The sequence below is a fragment of the Suricata suricatta genome, chromosome 16, assembly GCF_006229205.1.
Source record: "Suricata suricatta isolate VVHF042 chromosome 16, meerkat_22Aug2017_6uvM2_HiC, whole genome shotgun sequence".
In the NCBI taxonomy this organism is placed as follows: domain Eukaryota; kingdom Metazoa; phylum Chordata; class Mammalia; order Carnivora; family Herpestidae; genus Suricata; species Suricata suricatta.
This window is the reverse complement of record NC_043715.1, coordinates 50,381,718-50,406,175: the sequence shown is the minus strand read 5'-3', so window position 1 is coordinate 50,406,175 and position 24,458 is coordinate 50,381,718. Positions and strand designations below refer to the sequence as shown.

Sequence of the window (24,458 nt, the reverse complement as noted above, 5' to 3'; positions counted from 1 at the left end):
CTCTGTCTCCACCACTGAGTGGCTCCAGCTCTAGAGAAATCCAAAAGGGGAAGGGGATTTCATACAACCAAGGCCAAGAGGCTGGAGTAATCAATTACTCTGCAATCAATTACTCATGTCTGCCACAGACATGGGGAAGCAATAGTTGAAGTGGTCTTGCAATGAATTTTCTTTTTCTTTTTTTAATTTTTTCATGTTTATATTTGAGGAAGAAAGAGACAGAGTGCAAGCAGGAGAGGGGCAGAGAGAGAGGGAGACACAGAATCTGAAGCAGTCTCCAGCTCTGAGCTGTCAGCATAGAGCCTGACACAGGACTCAAAATCACAAGCCATGAGATCATGACTTGAGCCCAAGTAGGACACTTAACCGACTGAGCCACCCAGGTGCCCCCTTTCAATGAATATTGTACGCTCTGCGTACTTACACTTACTAAGTTATTTATTAATGATTTAATAAGTACCTACAAATGCTTCACCCAAGTCTATAGTTTTCAGGAAAGAGATAGCAGGCTGCAGTTCCTTCCAAGGGGCCCCTGGGCTGAGAATCTGACCTCCTACCAAAAGATTCACAATGCATTTCACACATTCCAAATCCTTCTCCAATCCTATTCCAGGAAGCACAAGGGGCAACCCCCCCTCCCAGGGAGGGTTAACCGTGGGCTCCTTTTTTGGCATTTAGGCCACATTTCCCCCCTCTGTTCTTCACACAGGACCAAGTGATTAAGCAAAATGGTGGACAAAGTATTTCTAAAGGGGATTAGGCTTGAAAGAAAGAGACGAACCAGGTCCCACACTTGATATGTCCGTCTTTCTCTGAAGATGTTTCTCCTCCCCTTGAAAATAGAATCAAAAGTCAGCATTCAGGTGACGAGGGTGCACTGACTCAAAATGTGATGTGAATATAAAAGTATTGCATTGATTTCCGAGACTGAGTCAGAAGATGAAGTGGCTGAGCCAGGAGTGGTTAACCTACCCCCGCCCCTCCCCTGCCTCAAGGCCACCAGTAAGCCACTGAGCCCTGAGCACTGTAACCTTGCCTCTACCGTAATAGCTTTGCTGGAAGAGGGACTTGAAGAAGAGAGTTGTGCTCTGGTGTACAGGAGTCAGTGACCAGACACTAAGAATGTTTGTTCTTCATTCTAGACACAGCCTGGGAATGACTTGTGGGTGTTTCTAAATCTACCTTATTAATAAGGTACCCAGGACTCCAGACCCACTCTTTTGCCTCTCTTCTGTTCTGGGAAGATGGTTTTGATGGCCAACACAAAATTCAAGGGGAATCACTAAGTTTGGTGTTATGCACAAGCCACATGCATGGTAAAGGCAAATATTGCCAGAAACACACCAGAGCTGTCTATATATCTGATGAAAGGGCTTCTGTTTGCACTTAAGTTCCAGAACCCCCGAATGACTACGTCAGTGGACCCATGCAGGGCGTCTGGGGAGAATACTGAGGCCATAGCAAAAGACTGGAAGGGAGAGAGAAGTTGGTCTTGTGGAGGGAGTTGAGGACTTGTGTGCGGAGGTGGGGGAGGGACCCACACAATGAGGAAGAGAACTGAACCCTACCGTTTCCTCTGCTGGCTACTCAGTGATGGGGGTAGCGGGTCAGTAATCTGGCGCCATGGCTTTTGGGTTCAGAGACGCCCTGGTCATCTCCTTTCAAGGTCATCCTTCCTTCTCATGCTCCAGTTTGAGAAATTCCATTCTCCTACCTTGCACACCCAAGGCTTCCCACACCTAACACTTGGCATGACACCTTTCTGCGTCTGAAAGCGTTCATTCAGCTCTTTCTAATTTGGGAAGCAATCCCTGTGCCTCCCCCACCCCCACCTCACCTCATCTCTGGGACAGGGAGCTCACCTTGCTGGCAACCCCAGCGAACCGTGCTGGAAGGGATGGATGTCACCTTCACAGCGGCATTGCCCCCGGTGTGTGATGCACCTCACCTTTGCATCAGCAGTACACCCAGGTGTGGTCCTGGTCATAGTTGTAAGAGGTTGCACACCACGTAAGGTTCCGCTTTGATCCTTTGCTGATACAGTTAAAATAATTCTTGTTTTTGTAGCTGAATGGGAAGTGGCAGGGAAAGCCAGGAACCAATGAGGAAACTCCTAGGGAAACGAAGGGGGTAGGAAAGTGACTTACCCCTGTGCCTTTATGCTGTGGTGAAGGCTTAGACTTCAGAGCCCCTCTAAAATCAAAACTGGGTGAGGGGCACCTGAGTGGCTCAGTCAGTTAAGTGTCTGACTTTGGCTCAGGTCATGATTTCACAGTTCATGGGTTCAAGCTCCATGTTGGGCTCTGAGTTGACAGCGTGGAGCCTGGAGCCTGCTTCAGATTCTCTCTCTCTCTCTCTCTCTCTCTCTCTCTCTCTCTCTCTCTCTCTCTCTCTCTGCCCTTCCTCTGCTTGCACTGTCTCTCTCTGTCTCTCAAAAAAATTTAAATTTAAAATCAAAACTGGGTCTACACTGCTCATGGCTGTGGTGTTGGGGCACTGCTCAGACTCCCATTAGAGGAAGGAAATACTGACCTAATCCTAATTGCTGAGGGATTTTCTTCCCTGGGAAGCTATTTGAGTTTAGCTAAGTGGGGTGTGGAGGAGGGGAGCAGACTGACTGCACAGGGGGTCCTGGCAGTGGGAGAGAGGAGGACAGCGTTATGACAGCAGGGCGCCCAGGGAGGCAAGTGGGAATCCTGGAGAGGACATGTTACAGGGGGTCCTCTTCATCCACAGATCCTGAATGTGCCCGTTCGCCACTCGCTGAAATGTATTTGGAACCCAAATCAATACTGGCCGGGCTTCTGCGGTCACATGCGGACACGCAGCACCCTCCTTCCCAGCAAGGCTGTGCCCTGTCCTTGCCATGCAGCCTCTGGGCTGTAGACAGTGTTGAAAATGCCCCTAGAGGCGTGCTGAGGAGCTGTCCAGGGTCCTTAAGTGCAGGCAGGGCTGGGGTGTGCCTTACCGGGAACGATCATATTCTACTTACAGAGAAATGTTCTATTTTCCTTCCTCGTGGGCTTCTCCCCTGACCATCCACCAAACCTACATATGTTCTCCTTTGTTAACAAAATTATCCAAAACATGCAATGGGGGGCAAAAGATCGCTGCCTGACCTTACGTCCCCCTAGAGCATTGTCTAAACCGTCCTTGAGTGCCATCTGATTTTCTAGTTCAGTGTTGGCTAACTTTTTCAAGAAAGGGCCAGATGGTAGATATTTTTAGCTTTGTGCCTCATATGACCTATGTCTTTATATATGAGCCCTGGGATTTGAACATCATATAATTCTTGCCTGTCACAAAATAACCTTATTTGGACTTTTTTCAACTGTGTAAAAATGGAAAAACAATTCTTAGGTTGGGGGCCAAAAGAAACAATGGCCTAGATTTAGCTCATAGGCAGGATGGAGTTTGAAGACCCCTGCTCTAGAGAAACAGAACTTTATTCGACTTACTAGCTGCTATTGATTGGAGGCCCCAACTCTGTGACTTGTAAAAGATTGGTATGTTGTGGATGATTTTTGTTTGGTAGAGATGGCAATAATTTCTGCCTGGTAGACAAGATAACCCCAAAGGTTTGATTGTCCTTTATGTTATTTTATTTTATTTGTGTATTTATATATGTATGTATGTATTTAAGTAGGCTCCATATCCAGTATAGGGCTCAAACTCATGACCCTGAGATCAAGAGTTGGATTCTCCACCAACTGAGCCAGCGAGGAATCCCTTGGTTGCCCTTTAGATGTTAACAGATTGTGTGGCTAACTTAACAATCTTGCTTCAGCTCAGCATTCTTTTCACTGACTTTATGCAGTTCTTAAAATGTTCCTCAAATTGGCTTCCTATCCCTGTTATTCCCTTATTAAGAATTTTTTTAAATCTTAGCATGGATTTACTCTATGTTTGTGTAAGCAGGTATTTAGGTGTTTTACATTTTGAAAATCGTACACTGACCCCTTTCTCTTGGATCTTACATGGCCTGTGTTTTGCCCATCACACTATCTTACTATTTGTGCTATTCGCTTGTCAGATATCCATTAAAGGACTTCATCATACTCATCACATATGCCCTCTGCCAGCACGGTGGCCGGCATGCAGTAGGGCTGGAGTAGGTGTTTGTTGGGTAATCGAGTGAAGGAGTCCGCCCGTGTCCACCCCACCCTTTTCCCCGGATTACTAGTGTCAGCACAGAGGCTCCACTTCCCATCTTCATCCATGTTCTCCGTGGTTGGGCACCAGAGCCTGCTGCTTTCATTCTCAATGCATTCAGAGATCACACTATTTCTGTAGATCGAGGGGAAGATGCAGGGCTGGCTGAAAGAATTTCCCCCATGCTCTGAAAATAACCATGGAAAGGTCACAGGGACAAGAGGAGACAATGAAGAGCTTCCGTCTCGGTGCCATGCTTTATCTCATGAAAGGCAACGTGACACTGAACATGCGCCAGCTCGGTTCTGGTTATGTTACTGTTTGCACTTAGCATGTGTAACTGAGAACCCAAACCATCAACAACCACACCACTTCCTGTCTACCTGAACAGAGTTGTGCCACAGGCTTCATCAACAGAGTTGTCGTGAGACCTAAGGGTAAGGTTGGTTTAGGCGGAAGAATACAAGTGATGAATGGCTATGACAAAGATGAAAATCAAGGCTTTTTATGGATGGCGTTAGGATTTTTTAAGTGCTAAGGGAGGGACATCATTAAGACTTTATACAGGAATAAGTGTGCTCCTGGGTAATTCCCCCAAGTGAATTTTCAGCCCGATGGAGGTAACACTGATTGGTGAGGAAGCACGTGCATCAGAGCCATATGGACTTGAATTCAAATCCTAACTCTGACATCACCGAGAAGTGTGGCCTTGGGCAGGGTTTAATTTTATTACGAGTGTTTATTGAATGTGGAAAAAAATAGCATCTTGTAGAGCTTCCATGGAAAGATTCGATGGGACGTTGTACATAGAGGTCTGGGATCAGAGAGGACACAGAGGATACAGAGAGGGCTCCAGAATGAATGGAGGTCATTAAGAAGTTAAGAGAAGTGGTGCCTGGATGGCTCAGTCAGTTATGCATCTGACTCTTGATTTCAGCTCAAGTCATGATCTCATAGTCATGGGATTCAGTCCTGCATTGGGCTCTGCACTGATAGCATGGAGCCTGGAGCCTGCTTGGGATTCTCCCTCTCTCCTATCTCTATGCCTTTATGCTCATTCTCTCTCTCTCAAATTAACATTTTAAAAAAGAATAAGTTAAGAGGTTCCTAAGTGGCTCAGTCGGTTAAGTGTCCGACTATGGCTCAGGTCATGATCTCACAGTTCAGGAGTTTGAGCCCCACGTCAGGCTCTGTGCTGACAGCTCAGAGCCTGGAGCCTGCTTTGGATTCTTCATCTCCCTCTCTCTCTGCTCCCCCCCGCTCACGCTCTGTCTCTCTCTCAAAAATAAATAAACATTAAAAAATCAAAAAGGAGTAAGAGCAGGCATAGAGGTAAGATGAAATCTTAAGCCACTTTGAAATGCAGATAGAGTTCAGCCCTGAGTGAAGCCACGTATTGCCAAGTCTAGCAACAGAAATAGTTGAAAACCAATGTCAGGACTATAGTCCATGGCTTTGGTTCTTAGGACAACTAGATTTTCCATGCTGACATTGGGAACTTGGGGGGACATGGTCTTAGGACATTCCTGTCTCCTGTGGTCATCCTAATGTACTGTCTGAGAACACACTTGGTTCCTAAAAGTATTGTTCCCATTGCTCTGCTCTCCCCTGTGCTCCCATCCCCTCAGAATGCTCATTGCTGTCCTCCACCCACCTCCCCACCAAAACCCCCACCCCTGCTCCAGTGTCTTACCATTGGTTTCACAGTATTTCCACTGCTGCTTCTCATCAAAGCTGGAGGTGACAGAACACCACAGCTTTCTGAAGAAACTACCCTCCGTGATGCAGTTGTTATGGGACCTTCCTCGGTAGATGAAGGGGAAGATGCACCGTGGGTAATCTGTAGGGAAAGGCGCCCGTGAGTAGTTTGACTTTCCAGCCAGCCAACCATCCAGCCAGCCAGCCAACCATCCATCCATCCATCCATCCAGCCAGCCAGCCAGCCATCTATCCATCCATCCATCCAGCCAGCCAGCCAGCCAGCCAACCATCCATCCATCCATCAGCCAGCCAGCCAGCCAGCCATCTATCCATTTGTCAACCACCAAAGTACAGGACAAGCATTAAAAAAAAGTCTTTCTAATTTTTGGATTCAATTTCAACCAGTACATCCTGATTTACATCATTTGAACTAGAGAAATATTTTCAACTAGAGGTGGTGTTGTTTCCAAGTTGTTTTTCCCCAGTGTAATGGGACTTCTTTGTAGTCATTTTTTTATCTCTTATAATCAAAGAGATTCCACTTGGAGACACCAGCCTCTGGCCACCTTTTAATAACCTTTTAGGTTAGTGATGATCATGTGTGCTTTTTATTATCAATTTAGTTTGCTTTATTTCTGTCTTATATTGCAGTTAAGGAATTGTGTTGATTTACTTTGAAATTATGAATTTGAGATAAATAACATCTATAAATTTTGTTTCAGGGTTATAAAAAAGGTTGTTATATTTATTATCAAAGGGAGCCTTTGGTCTAAGAGAGTCAAGAACAGTGATACAAGGAAAAAGTAAATCCTAAATATTCAAAAGCTGGCTACTCGTAGGAACAATTAAAATGTCCCAACAATAGGATATTGGTTAAAACAAAGTGCCTTTTATCCTGTGCACAAAAAATAGAAATCATCTAATTGTCAAATATGTCTTGGGCTTTGAGTAAACAGAGTCTATCAAATCCCTTCTCTGCTTTGTTTTTTGTTTTGCCTTATCAATTTGGAAAATTAAGAAAGAGACAAAGAATACAGTGGTTCCCTCTGGTCTTGCGATTTTAAAGGGCCTTCATTCAGAAGCACCATTTTTAACATTGTTACCATTATTAGCCATTATTAGCGTTCAGTGTCTGGCCTCAGCATTTTCTATGCACGCACACACACATATCGTAACTCGTCTTCCAAAGTAGGATCACATGATGCACGTCCACACATTCTCATGTGTAATCCACCATTTCAGGAGGTCGGCTCAGGACAGCCTGGCACCGCTTACCGTCCGCCGTGCAGTACTTCCATTGCTCATTGTAAATGGCTTTTGTTGAACACCAAGGGGAGAGGCTATTGCTTCTGATGCAAGAGAAGTAAGCAGACCCCTTGTAGATGAATGGAAACACACATGAACCCTTCTGACCTGGAGGACAGAGACACAAAACAGGGGGGCTTCATCACAATGAGTGAGCCAAGGGTGAGTCTTGGTTTGCTCCTCGTGCGAGGGCTGAAGGCAACACACGCAGTCTTAGCATCTGACTTTCCTGTGACAAATAAGGGTGTGTCCAGTTTATGTTGAGACCAAGAGGCCAGGGAAAGAGCCTCATAAATACTAAAGGCAACCAGAATGAAGTTTTCCTCCAGACCATTAGAGCACCATCACTGTCACACCAGACACTCTCGGGTCATGACATCACAGCAGGTGGAGGGACACGCATCAAATAATGCTAGAACTCAGACTGAAAAACAATTTCACTTTTCTTTTTTTAAAATGTTTTTAATGTTTTTATGTTTATTGATGTTTGAGAGAGTGTAAGAGGGGGAGGGGCAGAGAGAGAGGGAGACACAGAATCTGAAGCAGGCTCCAGGCTCTGAGCTGTCAGCACAGAGCCTGATGCGGAGCTTGAACTTACAAGCTGTGAGATCATGACCTGAGCCGAAGTCAGAAGCTTAACCGACTGGGACCCAGGTGTCCCCAATTTCACTCTTCAGTGCTTGTTTTCAATCCTTCTGATTACACAAAAGAGCAAACTTCAACTTAATGTTAGTATTTCTCTACTATGCCTCTAATTCTTATAATCTCCCTTTTTAACAACAATAACAACAAAAAAGAGGGCAGGACTCAGGCTCAAAGCCTTACTGTAACATCCAGTAGAATTTAGTAATAAATATTTATAAATATTTAGTATTTATTTTTGTTTGCAATTTCTGTTTATGGCAAGTTAGTAACACTTACGGATGAGAGAGCTGATGTTAACTATTCTCTAAAGATAAGGGTATTAAGGGCCCCCTGGGTGGCACAGTTGGTTAAGCACCCAACTTCGCTCAGGTTATGACCTCACAGTTCATGAGTTCGAGCCCAGCATTAGGCTCTGTGCTGGAGCCTGCTTCAGATACTGTGTCTCCCTCTCTCTGCCCCTCCCCTGCTCGTGCTCACTTGCTTGCTGTCTCTCTTTCTTTCTTTCTCTCCCCTCCCCCCTCTCTCTCTCTTCTCTCTCAAAAATAAACATTAAAAATGTTTTAAGATAAGAATGTTAAAGTGAAGGCGAGAGAGCACGTTTCCAGAAGGGTATTGGGTTATTGACAGTGCTGGGGATGTGCAGATGTGGCAAATACTGAGGAGTACTTTCGGTATTCCTCTGTGTGAGGAAAGGGACTTTGTCTTTGACACAACATATCCTCAGAACCTAGACTCATGACTTGCTCATAGTAGATGCTTCATAAAGAACTGACAGAATGAAATTAGCTCGGAAAAATCCACGTGAAAGAAAGCTAAACACGTTTTTTGGATGGAGGGCTCATCAGAAGGGTCGTTATGCAAATGAGTGTTGAATGAGCAAGAGGTGTGTGAACTGTATTGAATTGTCCTTTCCCCCCATTTCTCAATAGTGCTGGACACTAATAGTCCCTGAAACACATCTTGAGAAATGTTGTTCTATGGATAGCCTGGGTCACTCAGTCAGTTAAGTGTCGGACTTCAGGTTAGGTCATGATCTCTCGATTTGTGAGTTCAAGCCCCCATCAGGCTCACGACAGTGTGGAGCCTGATTGAGATTCTTTCTCCCTCTCCCTCTGCCCCTCACCCCCCCCTTTCTCTCTCAAAATAAAGAAACTTAAATAGGAGCTCCTGGGTGGCTCACTTGGTTAAGCGTCCAACTTTGGCTCAGGTCATGATCTCACGGTTTGTGGGTTCAAGCCCCACATTGGGCTCTGTGCTGACAGCTAGCTCAGAGCTTGTAGCCTGCTTCAGATTCTATATCTCCCTCTCTTTCTGACCCTCCCCTGCTAGAGCTGTCTCTCTCTGTCTCTCAAAAATAAATTTAAAAAAATTAAAGAAATAAAAAAAGAAACTTAAATAAATAAACTTAAAAAAAAGGAAAAGAAATGTAATTCTAGCCCACATTACAGAGGAGAAAGTGAAGACGCATGTAAGATAAGGAATCACTTCAATACCTTTTCTTTCTTTTTTGAGCAGAACTGGAATGAGAACTAGCTTTTTTTTTTTTTTTAATCTACTGGTCCAGGATCACAGCTTTTCTCCCTGCCTTCATCTCATCATTCCCTCCACCCCTCCCTTTCTCCCTTTCTCAAAGACATAATGATGGATATTATGACTAAGATATTCTGAGAGGTCACTGATGTGCGTGCATACACGTGTGAGCATGTGTATGTGTGTGTGTGTGTGTGTGTGCACGCACTCTCATGTTCCAAAGATGGTGAGGCAAAGCTTTTGTCGACTCACTAAACCTACCTTTTTTTTTTCTTTCTGGGCTCCTACCAAGAGTCCATTTTTCAGCCTCTCTAATAGGTGGGGCCATATGACTCTGTTGCAACTCATGGAATGTGGGTAGAGGTGATTGGCACTATTTCCTCCCTCAGAAAAGTCCCCAGTGAACCTCCATGCTCCCTACTTCCTCTGCCAGCTGGACACAGAGCAGTGGCTCTTGGTGGAGGAGACACTAGGCAGTGTTTGGGGACATTTTGGGTTGTGACAACTGGGCAGGAGGGCCTGGCAGCTGCACTACCGGCCTCTACTGGGCAGAGGCTGGAGATGTTGCTCAACACCTCACCATGCACACGTTCCAGAACCAAGTCATCTGGTCCCAAATGTCACCAGTGCTCAGGTTGAGAAACTCTTTTGAAGAGGACCCTGCAGAGAGGCCTGAGTCCCCACAGGGTGGTGGAGACCCAGTACGGAAGGGGTCTGTGTCTCTCAATCACAACACAAGTGGCTTCCCACCAAACGTCCACACTGAAGGGCTAGAGGACATGAGCTCTACTGAGTTGAACGAGACATCATCTTAGCCTGTATAGTCTGACCTGGGCCATCACAGGGGTGAGGCTGGGAGAGAGTGGGAAAAGCAGACCGCTGTCTTTGAGCTTCGCCAATGGACTGATGCCAGCAGAGCTCCATAAGTCACAGTGCACTGTCCACCTCGGGGTCTCAGAACCATGTGGTCTTAGTTGGAGACCAAGCAGAAAGCAGTTACTACCTGGAAAGTGTTCAGAAGAGGACCTGGAGCGTGACGGCTCCTCACAGATCTCAGCTGTCATCACCATCATCAGCATCAGTAATGCTCAGTCATGGCGCCACCAGGATGTGTGATGCTGGTGGTGAGGGGAGGGCAGGCAGATGTCCCCGTACACAGGATTAAGATTATCCTTGGGACTTGTTAGTACAAACCAACACATAATAGATACTATTAGCCACCTGCAAAGTAATCCAGCAGATGGTCTGATCTTCTTAGCTGGGCTAAAATCCTCCATAATCCAGGCCCTGCTGACCTCTCTGTTCTCACTGCCTGATTAACATTTCCTCGACCTTCCTCCACGTCCCTTCTCGTCTCTGGCCTTTGGCGCATGCCCTTCACCCTGCTTTTTTCTTTGTCCCCAGCTGCACTCCCTGCTTTTCGTCCAGATGACTTGCTTCAGCCTGGATTAATACTCTTCCATACTCTTATAATACTCTGAGATGATCTCTGTAAACATTCTTACCAGATATTTAAAGAATATAATTATCTGTTTATGTATCTATCACTTCCATGTGCTGTGATATTGCTGAGCCTATGGCTATGTTTCTGGTCCAGAGCACGGTGCCTGGCACTCGAGAACTCGGCAAATGTACATTGAATAAATTAGTCCGTAAATGTGTGCAAAAGAGATGTAGGGATACTAAGTTTCACCACAGGAATGTGGGTGAAGGCATGACCAGAAAAGCTGGCGTTGTTCCCTGTCTGAGTAAACTGTGGGTTCTTGGCCTTTTCAGGACTTGTCAGTTCTTTTGAGAACCCAAGTCTTCTCTCTAGGAAAATGCTCATACATCTCTGTGGGCAGAGACTGCTGTGTGTTCAAAACCAGCTTCATCTTCCTCCCAAAGATACAGCTAAAAACTACATTTTCCAGACTCCCTTGCAGCTAAGCATACTGTGAATTCTAGCCAATGGAAGTGGGAGGCTGTAACAGATATCACTTCCTGGCCAAAACAAAACAAAACAAAAACTCTCCTTCAAGATCTTCAGACTCTTGATCCTTGTCTTCTGGCTCCATGCAAAGAATCCAGAGAGGACCCTGAAGCCTTAGGGGATGGTGGAGCCCCAGGCAGAGGGCGCATGGATCCCTGCTAACCAGGTGCGCCCTCCTTGAATTTTGTAGGAACAGGAAATAAAATGCTTTGTGTTAAGCTGCTAATAGTTGGGACTTTGTCTGTTCCAATAGCCATTCTCACTACCCTGATCCATACATACCTTCTGAAATTCGGATCCAGAGTTTCACGAACTCTAGTGCTAGCCCAGTGACCTCACGCTAGGAATCTCTGGAATACAGAATGTGGCCATTGAAAAAAGACTTATGGAATCAAAGGGCATGAAAACAGGAGTGTTTCTTGGGCCTTATGGAAGGGAGGGAGCTCATAGGCAGGAAAGGATTTTAATTGTGGAGAATGTTCCACCGTAGCTTAAGTGAACTGTATGTAATCAGGGTCTCTGTTCTTTCTCCATGTTTACCATAAAATCTTGGGGTGGTTAATTTAGATTCCTAGATATATTGAGAACATAGCCTCACATACACTAGGATGGTTACTTAAAAAAAAATTTTTTTTACATTTATTTTTGAGAGACCGAGTGAGACAGAGCACAAGTGGAGGAGGGCAGAGAGAGAAGGAGACACAGAGTCTAAAGCAGGCTCCAGGCTCTGAGCAAACATTCAGCACAGAGCCCGATGCAGGGCTTGAACCCACGAACCATGAGATCATGACCTGAGCCGAAGTTGGACGCTTAACTAACTGAGCCAGCCAGGCACCCCTGGAATGGCTACTTTTTAAAAGAGATTTTATTTTTAAGTAGTCTCTACACCCCACGTGGGGCTTGAACTCACAACCCCAAGATCAGGAGTCACGTGGTCTACCAACTGAGCTAACCAGGAGCCTCTACTATTTTTTTCTTAAACAGAAAACAACAAGTGTTGACAAGGATGTGGAGAAATTGGAACCCCTGGGCACTGTTGATGGGGATATAAAATGGTGCAGCTGCTTTGGATAATAGTTTGCCAGTTCCTAGAAAGAAAGAAAGAAAGAAAGAAAGAAAGAAAGAAAGAAAGAAAGAAAGAAAGAAAGAAAGAAACATAGAATTTGTCATGTCACCCAGCAAGTTCACTCCTGGTTATAGCCCCAAAAGAATTGAAGCAGGTTCTCAGCGAAGTATTTGTAACACCCAATGTTTACAACAGCCTTGTTTACTACCGCCAAAAGGCAGAAACACTCCAAGTCCGATCAGTGGATGAACGGACAAACAAAACGCGATATGTCCACAGTGTGCATCCCACACAAAGTGGTATATTTCTTCAGCCTCAAAAGGACAGGGACCTGTGACACAGCCTCCAACATGGCTGCATCTGGAGGCCGTTATGCTAAGTGACATAAAAGTCACAAAAAGACAAGTACTGTTTGATTCCACGTTCGTGAGGTATGTACAGTCAGACTCGTGGTGTCAGCAAGCAGCATGGAGGTTTCCAGGCGCTGGGGGAGGGGAAGTGCGCCACGCACAGGTGGTGCATCGTGGCTGTTGGTTGTGCCACACCGTGGACGTATTTCTACTGAACCGTACGCTTGGCTGTCCACTTCAAAATGGTTAAGATGGTAAATTTTATGTTCTGTGCATTTCACCACAATTTAAGAAAAAGAATGTCCAGCGAGGGTCCAAGTCACAGTCTGGACTCGATCCATTGGAATTATAGAGCCCCTCCCCTTTCAATGAATATATTTGCATTTCCCTACCCTGTGCTGAGCATCTTGGAAGATGAAGCAGTCCCTGCTTATCCATGGCCTCTCTTCCCACGGTTTTAGTTATCCGCGGTCACGGAGGTCCAGGAGCAGATGACTCTCTGTCTCCTCCTTGCCTGAATCCAGGAATCTGTTACCTTGGCCCATTCATTCTTCCCGGTTCCCAAATCCGCCCCAACGTTTTCCAGGACACTCACCTCCACTTGTCTCACAGACGCAGAGGAGGAAGGGCATCCATACTAGCAGGTAACTGGCCCGTTGGTTCATCTCAACTGGCCTCTTCTTACTGGACTGAAGGGAGACAAAAATTTGGCCCCTGCGGGCCGCGTTCCTTTCCCACTAACTCCCAGGTTTGGTGTCATGCCTGCCATTTTACTTTCCATCCCTAGAGGGCAGTGAAGAGTAACTCACTCATACAGGAAAGGGAAAAAAAAAATATATATATATGTACTGTCATTATGGAGGGGACTGTGCTGTAGAAAGGAGAGACATGGCATTTGTTGAGCACCTACTGTATTCCAGGCTACATGCTCAACTTGGTTCTCACAAGTGAAATGATAGCTATTTTGATCCCATTTTACAGATGAGGAAGCTGAGGCTCAGAGAACCCAAGTGATCTGCCCGAGTTGGTTACACAGCGAGGAAATGGCAGGATTCTAACCCACATAAATGGCTCCAAAGGCTCAATTCTTCTTGGGAACCTTAGCTATGGCCTTACCCCCTCCTCATGGATTGCACGCATCTCTGGCTGGACATTAAAATGCCTTACTGATCAGCATTTACTTCCTCCTCAGCCACAGTTTCTACCAGTTCTATTAGCCTCTGTGCCATTTCCTTAATGACACATGGATGTGCCCTTCTCCAGAGGGCTGGAGACCCCCGGGGCTGGAATTGGTGATCTGGTTTTGTCTTGAGGCTCAGCTGCCATTACTGCTGGCTACAAGTTATTAAGTGCCTACTGTATGCCACCTCCTAACAGCCTAAGGAGAAGGTATGATTACATTTGTTTTACAGTAGAGGGAAACCACGGTTTGGGAGGTTGAGTAACTTACACAAACCCCACGGGTGGTAAGTGACAGATCTCGGGTTCAACCGCAGACCCGTCTACACAAGTGTCAGAGTTCTCAAGCTTCATAAACCACTTCCCTTCTAGGCGCCTTTGTTCCCTCCCCTGCAGAGTGTAGGTTAATAATTCCCGCCTCTGGGAGAGGCTGGGAGCGTCCAGTTCGGTCCTGATGTGAACGTGTTTCCATTGTAAATCGTGAGTTGTGTTGAATTAGAGCAAAGATAGGGCAGCCGGGGAAAGACAGACAAATCTAGACAGTGCTTTGGGGGGAAGAAAACCCTAAGGCCGTTGGTCCAGGTCCTCCAGCAGGTAGGTGGCGCCGCTGAGCGCCCGGGTCTCAGGACACTCTCTCACTTGCTTTCCTGCTACATCTTGGAACATCTTGCTGATTTCTCTTGTTAGTCTTAGCCCCCGCACCATGCCCCAAACTTGCTTTTCCTGAGTGCTGTCTCGTTCACTGCCCACTAGCTCATGGCTCTCACTCTGGCTGGTGGCTCAGACTCCGGAATCGGACCCACCTTTGATTGCAGAAGCTAGCCTGACTCCACCGTTTACCACCTGGGTGACCTTGGAAAGTTACCTAAATGCTCCGAGCCTCAACCTCAACATCTAAAAAAAAAAGGGGGGTATTAATTTTACTTACCATTTAGGCTTGTTATGATGATTAACTGGCTATTATAAATAATAACGGGTCATACTCATTGAGTGCTATACACTCTTCTAAATTCATTATGATCCTGACCGTAGCCCAAAGAGGGAGGTACTCGTCTTATCCCCATTAGGCATTTGGGGAAGTTGAGGCACAGAAAAGCTTAAGCATCTTACTGTGGATCACAAACTTCATAAGTGGTGGGGCTTTTAGCCGAACCCCAACAACCTGACACCAGAGACCGGGCTCTCAGCTGCTGTGCGGCACTGTCTAATTAGTCCAGAAATGTCCGCCCAAATCATGCTCACACCAGACCTCTCCAGGCAAACTTCTGGGTGTCAAGATTGTATTGTATTTTATCTCCCCCTTTTTTATTTTAGAGAGAGAGAGAGAGAGAGAGAGAGCTAGGAAGATGGGCAGAGGGAGAGAGAGAATCCCAGGCAGGCTCCACGCTCAGCAGAGCCCAATGCAGGACTTGATCCCACAACCCTGGGATCATGACCTGAGCTGAAATCAAAAGTCAGATGCTCAACTGGCCGAGCCACCGGGGTGCTCCTCAAGACTGTATTTTCAGCTGCCTCTTGGGCATGTCCATCTAGATGCCCCTCAAGGCTCTTGATATAAAGCCCAAAATACACCCCCTGACACACACACATGACTTAATTTAATTGCTATGTTTGCTATGGTCTGAATGTTCGTGTCTCCTAAGCCCCGAAGGCATTGGCATTAGGGGGTGGGGTCTTTGGGAATGATTAGGTCATGAGGGTGAAGCCTCATGAGTGGGGTTAGTGCCCTTGTAAAAGAGACCCCAAAGCCCCCCGTCGCCCCTTCAGCCACGTGAGGACACAGTGAGAAGACGGTTGTCTACCAGACCCTGAATCTGTGGGTACCATGGCCTTAGACCTCCCAGCCTTCAGAACCACAAGCATAAATGCTAAGACAGCGCTCTTCCCCACCCCCCAAGTTGTCACCCCAAGAGTAAAGCTTTCTCCTCCCTAATGTCCTATCAGTCATCAGACGCCGTGGCTTCTCCTTCTGGAATGTCTCATAAACCCATCACCTTCTCTCTGTCTCTCCTGCCCCTGCAAAGTCAGGCTTCCACCTTCTCTCCCCCAAATGGCTGTCACATTCCGTCACGGATGTCCTGGCCTCCAGGCTCTCCCGTGTCCTGTCCCCAGGGGCCTTGGTGCTTGCTTTCAAGCATTCCTTCCAAAGCAAATATTTGCTGAGCCCGTACAGTGCATGGGCTGCAGGGCTAGGGGGTGAGGGACAGCAGAGTGTGAGCCTGACCTCGCCCCTGCCTTCACCGGGCCGGCCGAGAAGGAGACAGACAGGAAGGGAGGGAAACAGAGGCAAGCATGTAACTCTTGCTCATGTTCGTGGTGACAAAGTAGGACCGAGGCTACAGATACAGAATCACTGGGGCAAGGTGACGTCTGGTTAGGAGGCCAGGAGGCTCCTCCAAGCAAGTGACGTGTAAACATTCCTGCAGGAAGAGTAGGATGTAGACACGCGGGGACCCAGCCGGGGAGGGAGCAGGAGAGGCAGGATGGGAGGAAGAGCTAGATGTCTTTAAGGTCTAACCAGACAGGTGTGAGCAGGGAGGAGGGAGGACCGTGAGGCGCTTAGCGAGGCAGACGGAGCTGGACGCTACAGAGCCTTCCTTGGATTCTCAGTGCAAATGGAAGCCACTGGAGAGATCAGAGTGGGGACAAGCGGTATCCATGAATTCACACACCATTCCCTGTCACTGCTGTCATCCAATCCACTGTCCGTACCACGGCCTTCCCCTCAAAGCTCACTCCTTACCACTCTGTTCCCTCTTGATCTGCCCCAGCTACACTAGGCTCATCACTGTTCCCGGTCCAGGCAGAGCTTACTTACACCTCAGGGCCTTTGCACTTTCTTCTTCCCTCCACCTGGATGCTTCTCCCCAGGCGTCTGCATGGTTCCTTGTGCCATAAAGGATGTTGTACAAATGTACGGGGCTGATAAGGCCTGACATTCTGGAATGTTAATGAGCCTACTTGGATCAAGACATGGATATTAATAGAAAATATTTGGGGGTGGTTCAAAGCAGTGACTGAACTGTGAAGTGAGCCTTAACGACCAGACACCCACGTCTGGAACATCCGGGCTCGGACCAAGTCATTCCCTGAGCACTAGCACGTTCACATGCTGTGCCGGAGGCTTTGTCCTGGGCCGTGGGGCCGTTGGGGCTGGCCTCCTGCCACTGTCACCATGTTGTTAGCTGGTAGGATCTCTGAGAAGTGGAAATGAATGGTCAAAGGTAACCGTGAGACTCCCCATTTGGATTTTTCACCATAAGTGTACATGATTCATAATTAAAAACAATAATTACGCAAAGCACGTAACAGCTTACTCATCCATAAAACGGGAGTCATACCCACTCCACAGATTTGTTGAAAGGACTAAATTAGGTAGAAGATATCAAATACTTAGTAAAGTGACTGCTATAAAGGAAGAGCACAATAAATGTTGGCCGTTAATGCTAATGATGCTAATGACTGATGACGATGATGATGACGGTAACATCCAGTCTTCTCTTCGCCATGCTAGGCTCCATTCATTAGGTAAATGTAAGTAGAGCAGCTCATTAAGTAAACTTAACTTGGGAATGCTCTATGATATTCTTCTTTCTTTTACTTTCCGTTACTTACTGTCTTCTAAAGTTTTCTGAAAATGTTACCTTCTAGGAAATGCTTTCTTTGCTTAATAATACTCTTCATTGTTAATATCGTTTCATTCATCCATCCATCCATCCCTCCCTCCATCCATCCATCCACCCATACATCCATCTTTTCATCCATTCTTCCTTCCATCTTTCCATTGATCCATCTATTTATCCATCCATCCATCCATCCTTCCATTCTTCTATCCATCCATTCATCTTTTCACCCATCCATCCATCCATTCTTCCACAATCCACTATTTATCCATCCATCCAATAAGTATTCCAGAGCCCTACCATCTATATAGAACTGAGGCAATTACCAAGAGGAACTGGACATGATTTCTGACCTCAACAGTCAGAGATGAGACATAGATAGGCACCAAGATCTATCACCCAACATGGAAAGTGAGAACAGCCACACCAGGTAGTATGAAAGGCCTAAGAGGGTCACCATGGGGCAGCCTAGCCCACAGCCTCAACCCACTGGTTCTCTTACACAAAAAAATGTCACAGTGGAGCCATGAGGAGAGAGTGTACCCAACCAACCAGGGTTCAAGCCCCACTTCTCCCATTTACCTACTGGGTGGCCTTGGGAAGGTCATTTCACCTCTCTGATCTCCAGCTTTCAAGTTCTCATCTATTAAGTGGAGATAAAAATCCAACCATGGAGCTATTGTGGGAATTATAGGAGCTCATGGCCTAAGTGTCTGGAGTTTAGTGTAGCTTCAAAAACCAGACAGAGTGAGCCTTACCTTAGAGGAACAGGGCCAGAAAATATTCATGGGACCATGAATATAGTAGTCGACTACCAGGAACTTAATAGGCAGTATGTCAGGCTAGTTCTCTTTTCTTCCATCTCCTTATCCCCAAACTTGGGGTACTGGCAGCCTTCTGTACCATTATGTTGCTCATACAGTCTGGCTTCACCCACCCCTTCACCCCTTCACCCCTTCACCCACTGGAAAGTGCACTTTCCAATATGGCGGCCACCAGCCACTGTGGCTCTTGAACCCTGGAAATGTGGCGAGTTCTCATCACCCCACGTGGTAAGCGTGAAATGCTTACTGGGCTCTGAAGATGAAGTATGAAAAAGCGAAGACAGTGAATAGCTCATTAAACTTTTCTGTGTATTGATTAGATGCAAAATGATAATATTTTGGCTGTCGTGGTTCAACAGAATACATTATTAATAAAACTGCACCTGTTTTTACTTCTTTTTAATGTGGTGACTCTGAAACTTACAGTGATATTTATGGCTCACACTGTATTTCCTCCAAGGGACAGCGCTGCTCTAAACCCTCCCTCCTTGCTGTGGGGGCTCCCAGCTCCCGCCCCTCACACCCCTCCCCAGTTCCTAGGTTGAGGTGCACCTTTGAGAGAGAGTCCTTCTTGGCCCTAGCTGTCTCCATGAGCCCTCTTTGAGGTTCTGCTTACCAAATCTCTGGATTATTTGGGGATTGGGCCAACTGTCTTGGCACCAACTGGTCTGTAGGAAGATAGTGCAGCTCCCCAAAACGGGGTTTTCTGTGGTGACAATCAGGGTGATTTGGATGAAGTCATCTCATGGTTAATGATGGTGCAGGATGAGCTCATGCATATCCATGAGGCCCATAAAACGCAATCATGTGTTTATTAATGGGATCGTGCAGGGGCTGAGGTCATGGGCAGGAATGTTGACGAACAGAGGAGAAAGTGTTCCTGGAGATGAGACTACAAGGAAGTGGACAGGTTTTGCCTGAATGATGAAAGACCAGGAGCCCTAGAATTTTCCAGTGAGAAAGGAAGCCTGGCAGAATCGAAACTGTGAAACACATTGTCTGATCTTTCCTCCTTTTTAAAAAGTTTATTTGTTCATTTTTTACTTGTTTTAATGTTTTTTTACTTTGAGGGTCTGAGAGAGAGGGAGTCACAGAATCCAAAGCAGGCTCCAGGCTCCGAGCCGTCAGCACAGAGCCCCACGCAGGGCTCGAACTCACTAACCATGAGATCATGACCTGAGCCGAAGTCAATCGCTCGACCGACTGAGCCACCCAGGAGCCCCTGATTTTTCCTCATTTTTAAATTCTATCTTACCATTCTGAAAAATCTGTAAAAAGTCCACAGCCCTGTCTTGGTATCTTTCAGGACTGACACCAAAGAGATTTACCAAATATTACAGGTTTTTTTTTTTTTAATGTTTTTTTTTTTTTAATTTATTTTTGATACTGGGAGAGACAGAGCATGGGGGGGGGGGGAAGGGCAGAGAGAGAAGGAGACACAGAATCTGAAGCAGGCTCCAGGCTCTGAGCTAGCTGTCAGCACAGAGCCTGACACGGGGCTCGAACCCACGAACGTGAGATCTGACCTGAGCCGAAGTCGGAGGCTTAACCAACTGAGCCACCCAGGCACCTCTACCAAATATTACAGTTGATCACAGGTAGGACTCCTTGGCTTTACAGACAGGAAATGGAGACACGGATGTGCTCAGGGACTTGCCGAAGGCCATAGAACAAGCAGGCGGGGGCCGTGGGACCTGGGGCAGCTGAGATCAGTGCCAGCTTCTCATTTCACAAGTTTGGGGTTTTCTGGATACGAGGCTTCGTGGTCTTCGATTCCTGACGTGAAGGCCTCCTTCCCAGCCTCTAGCTCCTGCCTCTGCCTGTCCTTTCTCTGTGTCTTGGAGACCCACTCTCTCTCAGCCTCTTGGACCGTCTCTCTCCCTCCCCTCTCCTTTTTTCTCTCCACCTCGTCTGCCTTTTCCTCTTCTTTATCTCTCTAGGTCTCTGGGTTTTGTTCAGTCTTTCTCCGAACTTTCTTCTGACTTGAATGTCTCACTACATATGTACACACTTATGTGCATGTGTGTGTGTGTCCACAAATATGTGCATGTGGCTCTGCCCGTCCTCTCTCTTTTTCTCTTAGTCCATCAGCCTGCCTCTCTTTCTCTCTCATCTGCTCCTTATTTTTATTTTTTTAGAGAGAGAGCATGCACATGAGTAGGGGGGGGAATGGGCAGAGGGAGAGAATCCTAAGCAGGTTTCACACTCAGCGCAGAGCCTGACACGGGGCTCGATCCCCCAACCCTGGGATCATGACCGGAGCCAAAATCCAGCATCAGACTCAACCAAGTGAGCCACCCAGGCGCCCCTTGACCTACTTATTTTAAAATAGGATGTATATTGGATTCGCCAAAGAGCCTTTATAAATACAGACTTCTGGGCTCCAGCCTAGACCTATTGGCATTTGTATTTTTTTAATAGCGTTATTGAGGTAGAATTGGACATGTTTGCTCTCTGATTACGAGTTTGGGGATATGCGTATACCTGTGAAGACACCACGGCAATCAAAGTAATAGTATGTTCATCGCTGCCAGAAACCCTCCCTCTCTCTTTCTGTTTGTTTTTGTGTTTGTGTTTGTTTTGTGTGTAAGAACACTCAACACGAGGTCTCCTCTCTTTTTAAATGTTTTTTTTTGAAAGAGAGTGCAAGCAGGGGAGGGACAGAGAGTGGGGGGACAGAAGAACAGAAACAAGCTATGTGCTGACAGCAGGAGCCCAATGTGGGGCTCGAACTCACAGACTGCGAGATCATGACCTGAGCTGAAGTCAGACACTCGGTTGACAGAGCCACCCAGGCGCCCCAGATTCATTTTTAATGTTAATATTTACCTTTAACATTTTTAAATTTTTATTTATTTAGAGAGAGAGAGCATGAGAGGGGTGGGGGGGGAAGAGAGAGAGAGAGAGAGAGAGAGAGAGAGAGAGAGAGAGAGAGAGAGGAGGAATTCCAAGCAGTTTCTAGGCTGTCAGCACAGAGCCTGACATGGGGCTTGAACTCATGAACTGGGAGATCATGAGCTGAGCCAAAATCAAGAGTTGGAAGCTTAACTGACTGAGCCACCCAGGTGCCCCTGTTAATATTTACCTTTAAATATGAGTATGCATTCTAGATCTAATGAAGCAAACAGATTGTATGTGTTTTGTCTGTAGAAATTATGTCACTGAGACTATATGTCCAATTCGTTATGCAAAAGTAACTGTGGCCATAATCAGTGCTATTATTACAAATTAGCTTTGGGAAGGCCATTGGTTTTGTATAAGAAATTAGTGATTAAAAACTTTCAGGGGCGCCTGGGCGGCTCAGTCGGTTACGTGTCCGGCATCGGCTCAGGTCATGATCTCAGGTTCGTGAGTTCAAGCCCGGCATCGGGCTCTGTGCTGACAGCTCAGAGCCTGGAGCCTGCTTCAGATTCTGTGTCTCCCTCTCTCTCTGTCCCTCCCCTACTCATGTTCTGTCTCTCTGTCTCTCTCTTTCTCTCAAAAATAAATAAACATTAATAAAAATTTTTAATTAAAGAAAGAACTTTCAAGCAGGTATATAGAATAAAGGAATTTACTCATGTGAAGATTAAGAAAGTTAGGGGCGCCTGGGTGGCTCAGCTAGTTGAGCGTCCGACTTCAGCTCAGATCATGATCTCACAGTTTGTGGGTTCGAGCCCCGCATCGGGCTCTGTGCTGACAGTTCAGAGCCTAGAACCTGCTTCAGATTCTGTGTCTCCCCCTCTGACTCTCCCCTGTTCATTCTCTCTCTGTCTTTCAAAAATAAATACATAAATATTTTTTTAAAGGATATTAATAAAGACCTCCAGAATGTGTGTTTCGGAATTCAGTCTTACTTTTCAGCGCCGTGAACCGTAGGAGACCCATTCACGTGGCGTGGCTTATTCTTGGAATTGCAAAGCCACCTGCGGCCCCTTGGGTAGATGGCTGCGGCTCCCCAGAGGCAGAGGCCCATGCCAAAGGTTCATGGAGCATGCACAGGGATCCCGGGTATCTGGGAGTAAATCTCCGCCTCCATGCAGCCTCCCTGGGCCTCTCCAGTCAAGTCCTCAGGCCTGGCTTTCAAAGATCCGTGTAAGATTCATTACGAGCCAAGACATGGGTAAGTCTATACTGCTCATGGATCCTGGCTGACTGTGGCTGTGGAAACAAGCTGAACTTTCTTGTGTATTTCTTTTTCTGCATTTCCTTGTCTGCGAGGCAGGTGTTTGTAGCTTTGGGGCAGAGAGGTGGGGGGGGTGGATTGGGAGGTGAAGGAGTGAAGGAGAGAGAGAGGGAAGGAGGAGGGAGGCTGGGAAGGAAAGGGGACTTTACAAGAAGGAAGGGGAGGGGAGAAGGAGGAGTCTAGGGATGCTGGAGGGGGAGGAGGAGGGAGGAGCAGTGATGGTGGCTATAAAATCCTGAGAATGAGCTGGTCCCTGAGAGGAGGAGCATGGCCTGGCATGTGGTGTTTCTCTGGTTCTGGGTCTTCTGGCTTCACAGCGTAGTTGGTCAAAACTATGAAGGTGAGTAGCAATGTGCCAGCATCAGGGTGGACATTTAAAAACCAAGTCTTGGGGCTCCTGGGCGGCTCAGTCAGTTAAGCATCTGACCTCGGCTCAGGTCATGATCTCACGGTTCGTGGGTTCGAGCCCAGCGTCGGGCTCTGTGCTGACACCTAGCTCAGAGCCTGGAGCCTGCTTTGGACTCTGTCTCCATCTCTCTCTCTGCCTCTCCCCTCCTCGTCTCTGCCTCTCGTGGTCTCTCAAAAAATAAACATTAAAAAAAAAAAAAGAAATGGGATTGCCAGATCACACGGTCGTTCTATTTTTAATTTTTTGAGCAACCTCCCTACTGTTTTCCGTAGCAGCTGCACTATTTTCCATTCCCAGCACGAGCTCTGCATAGTTCTTTGCTGTTGTGATGAGGTCAGGTTTTCTTTTAAGAATCTTTAACCCATTGTATTACGGAACTGTTCCCACATGCTCAAAAGAATTGTCAATGTCCTCCCCGCCCTGTGGAGGGCAGAGAGCGTTTCTGGTGTTAAGCAGAATAGTGCTTAATACGCAAAATTCGCATGGTCCTCACAACAATTCCATGAGGCAGGTGCAATGATCACCCTCACTTTATAGAAGAGAATCGGAGGCACAGAGGGGTTAGGTCATGTCCCCAAAGTCACACAGCTAGCTGGGGACAACTGAGGTAGAGATTCGGAGAAAGCATATTTCTTTAGCCACATCTCCGCACAGTCCGTTTATATTCCGAATGTTTCCTCTAACTGGAATCCTTCCTACGTACGGATGTGGAAAAGTAAGTCACTTCTCATCACTTTCCTTATGTCATGTTTTCTGCTCCTGGGGGGGGCGGATGTTTGATGTTTTATACAGGTGGTTAGTTCAACAGTCACAGGCAAAACCACCTCCACTGGGATCCGTGCAAACAACAGACGGTCGATGGATTGGGAAGTGCTTTAGCACTTCCTGTGAGATTTCTCGTAATTTCAATACTTGCCCAATTCCAGAGTCTTCTAAACTTGAATTCTCAGAGCAATTCCTAGCAGATGTAAGTTCTCTACTGTTCGTGAAAATTAATTTGCAAACTTGAGTGAGTCCTCCCGTCTCGTCAGGGAGAAAGTAATAACGGTTCTGCGAAGGAGAGAAATCCTTTTTGCAATAAGAGTTGTCATACGGTGCGTGCTTGCTCTGTGCCGTGTCTTGTGCTGAGCCCAGATGTGGGTTTCTGTATCAACCCTCATAACCAACCCGTGACTTCTAACTGCAAAGACCCGTCTTTAACAGGCACTAAAACTAATTTGACCTTATTCTAAAAGCCTAGGACAGATAAGTAAATGCTTGCTTCCAATGGTACCTTTCAGATAGGACTAAAAAGAAATCGAATAAAACAAAACAGAAAAGAGCGGTGAAAGTATAGCATAAAACACAGTTTCCCTTCTATGTTGTGGTTTATTTTTGTAGGAAGGTATGGAAAAAGTAAGTCACTTCTTTTTGCCTACTTATTTTTTTAATTTTTATTTATTTTTGAGAGGCGGGAGGGGGGGAGAGAGAGAGAGAGAGAGAGAGAGAGAGAGAGAGAGAGAGAGAGAGAGAGAGAGAGAGAGAGAGAGAGAGAGAG

The 24,458-nt window shown here is 46.5% G+C and overlaps 2 protein-coding genes across 3 annotated transcripts in view; one reads left to right on the top strand and one right to left on the bottom strand.

Annotated features, from left to right (window-relative positions):
• Window positions 1–417: 417 nt before the first annotated feature.
• On the bottom strand, window positions 418–16,788 carry ELSPBP1 (epididymal sperm binding protein 1). Of its 2 annotated transcripts, none has more exons than XM_029925508.1 (7): window positions 16,719–16,788; window positions 13,317–13,410; window positions 7,129–7,266; window positions 5,846–5,992; window positions 4,181–4,339; window positions 1,949–2,113; window positions 418–832 (listed from the first exon to the last, which is right to left on the bottom strand). In XM_029925508.1, exons 2-6 carry the CDS (start codon window positions 13,384–13,386, stop codon window positions 1,956–1,958), a joined length of 672 nt encoding a protein of 223 aa, XP_029781368.1. In that variant the 5' UTR covers window positions 13,387–13,410; window positions 16,719–16,788; the 3' UTR covers window positions 418–832; window positions 1,949–1,955. The 2 variants fall into 2 exon arrangements, with proteins under 2 accessions (XP_029781368.1, XP_029781370.1); XM_029925510.1 differs by having other exon boundaries at window positions 13,317–13,435; window positions 16,719–16,742.
• A 5,991-nt stretch (window positions 16,789–22,779) lies between these two features.
• LOC115281052 (binder of sperm protein homolog 1-like) overlaps window positions 22,780–24,458 on the top strand; it is a 7,668-nt gene continuing 5,989 nt past the window's right edge. The window contains exon 1 of the mRNA XM_029926290.1: window positions 22,780–22,852. Within this exon, the coding sequence (XP_029782150.1) occupies window positions 22,780–22,852 (73 nt within the window). The remainder of the gene's footprint in view (window positions 22,853–24,458) is intronic.

Excerpts from the sequence above, each read along its gene's own strand:
- ELSPBP1 (XM_029925508.1), bottom strand. The coding sequence starts at position 13,386 with ATGAACCAACGGGCCAGTTACCTGCTAGTATGGATGCCCTTCCTCCTC. Across the intron at positions 7,267-13,316 it reads CGTCTGTGAGACAAGTGGAG|GTCAGAAGGGTTCATGTGTG; the intron begins GTGAGTGTCCTG and ends TCTGTCCTCCAG. Across the intron at positions 2,114-4,180 it reads GAGCCTCTGTGCTGACACTA|GAGTTTCCTCATTGGTTCCT; the intron begins GTAATCCGGGGA and ends TCGTTTCCCTAG.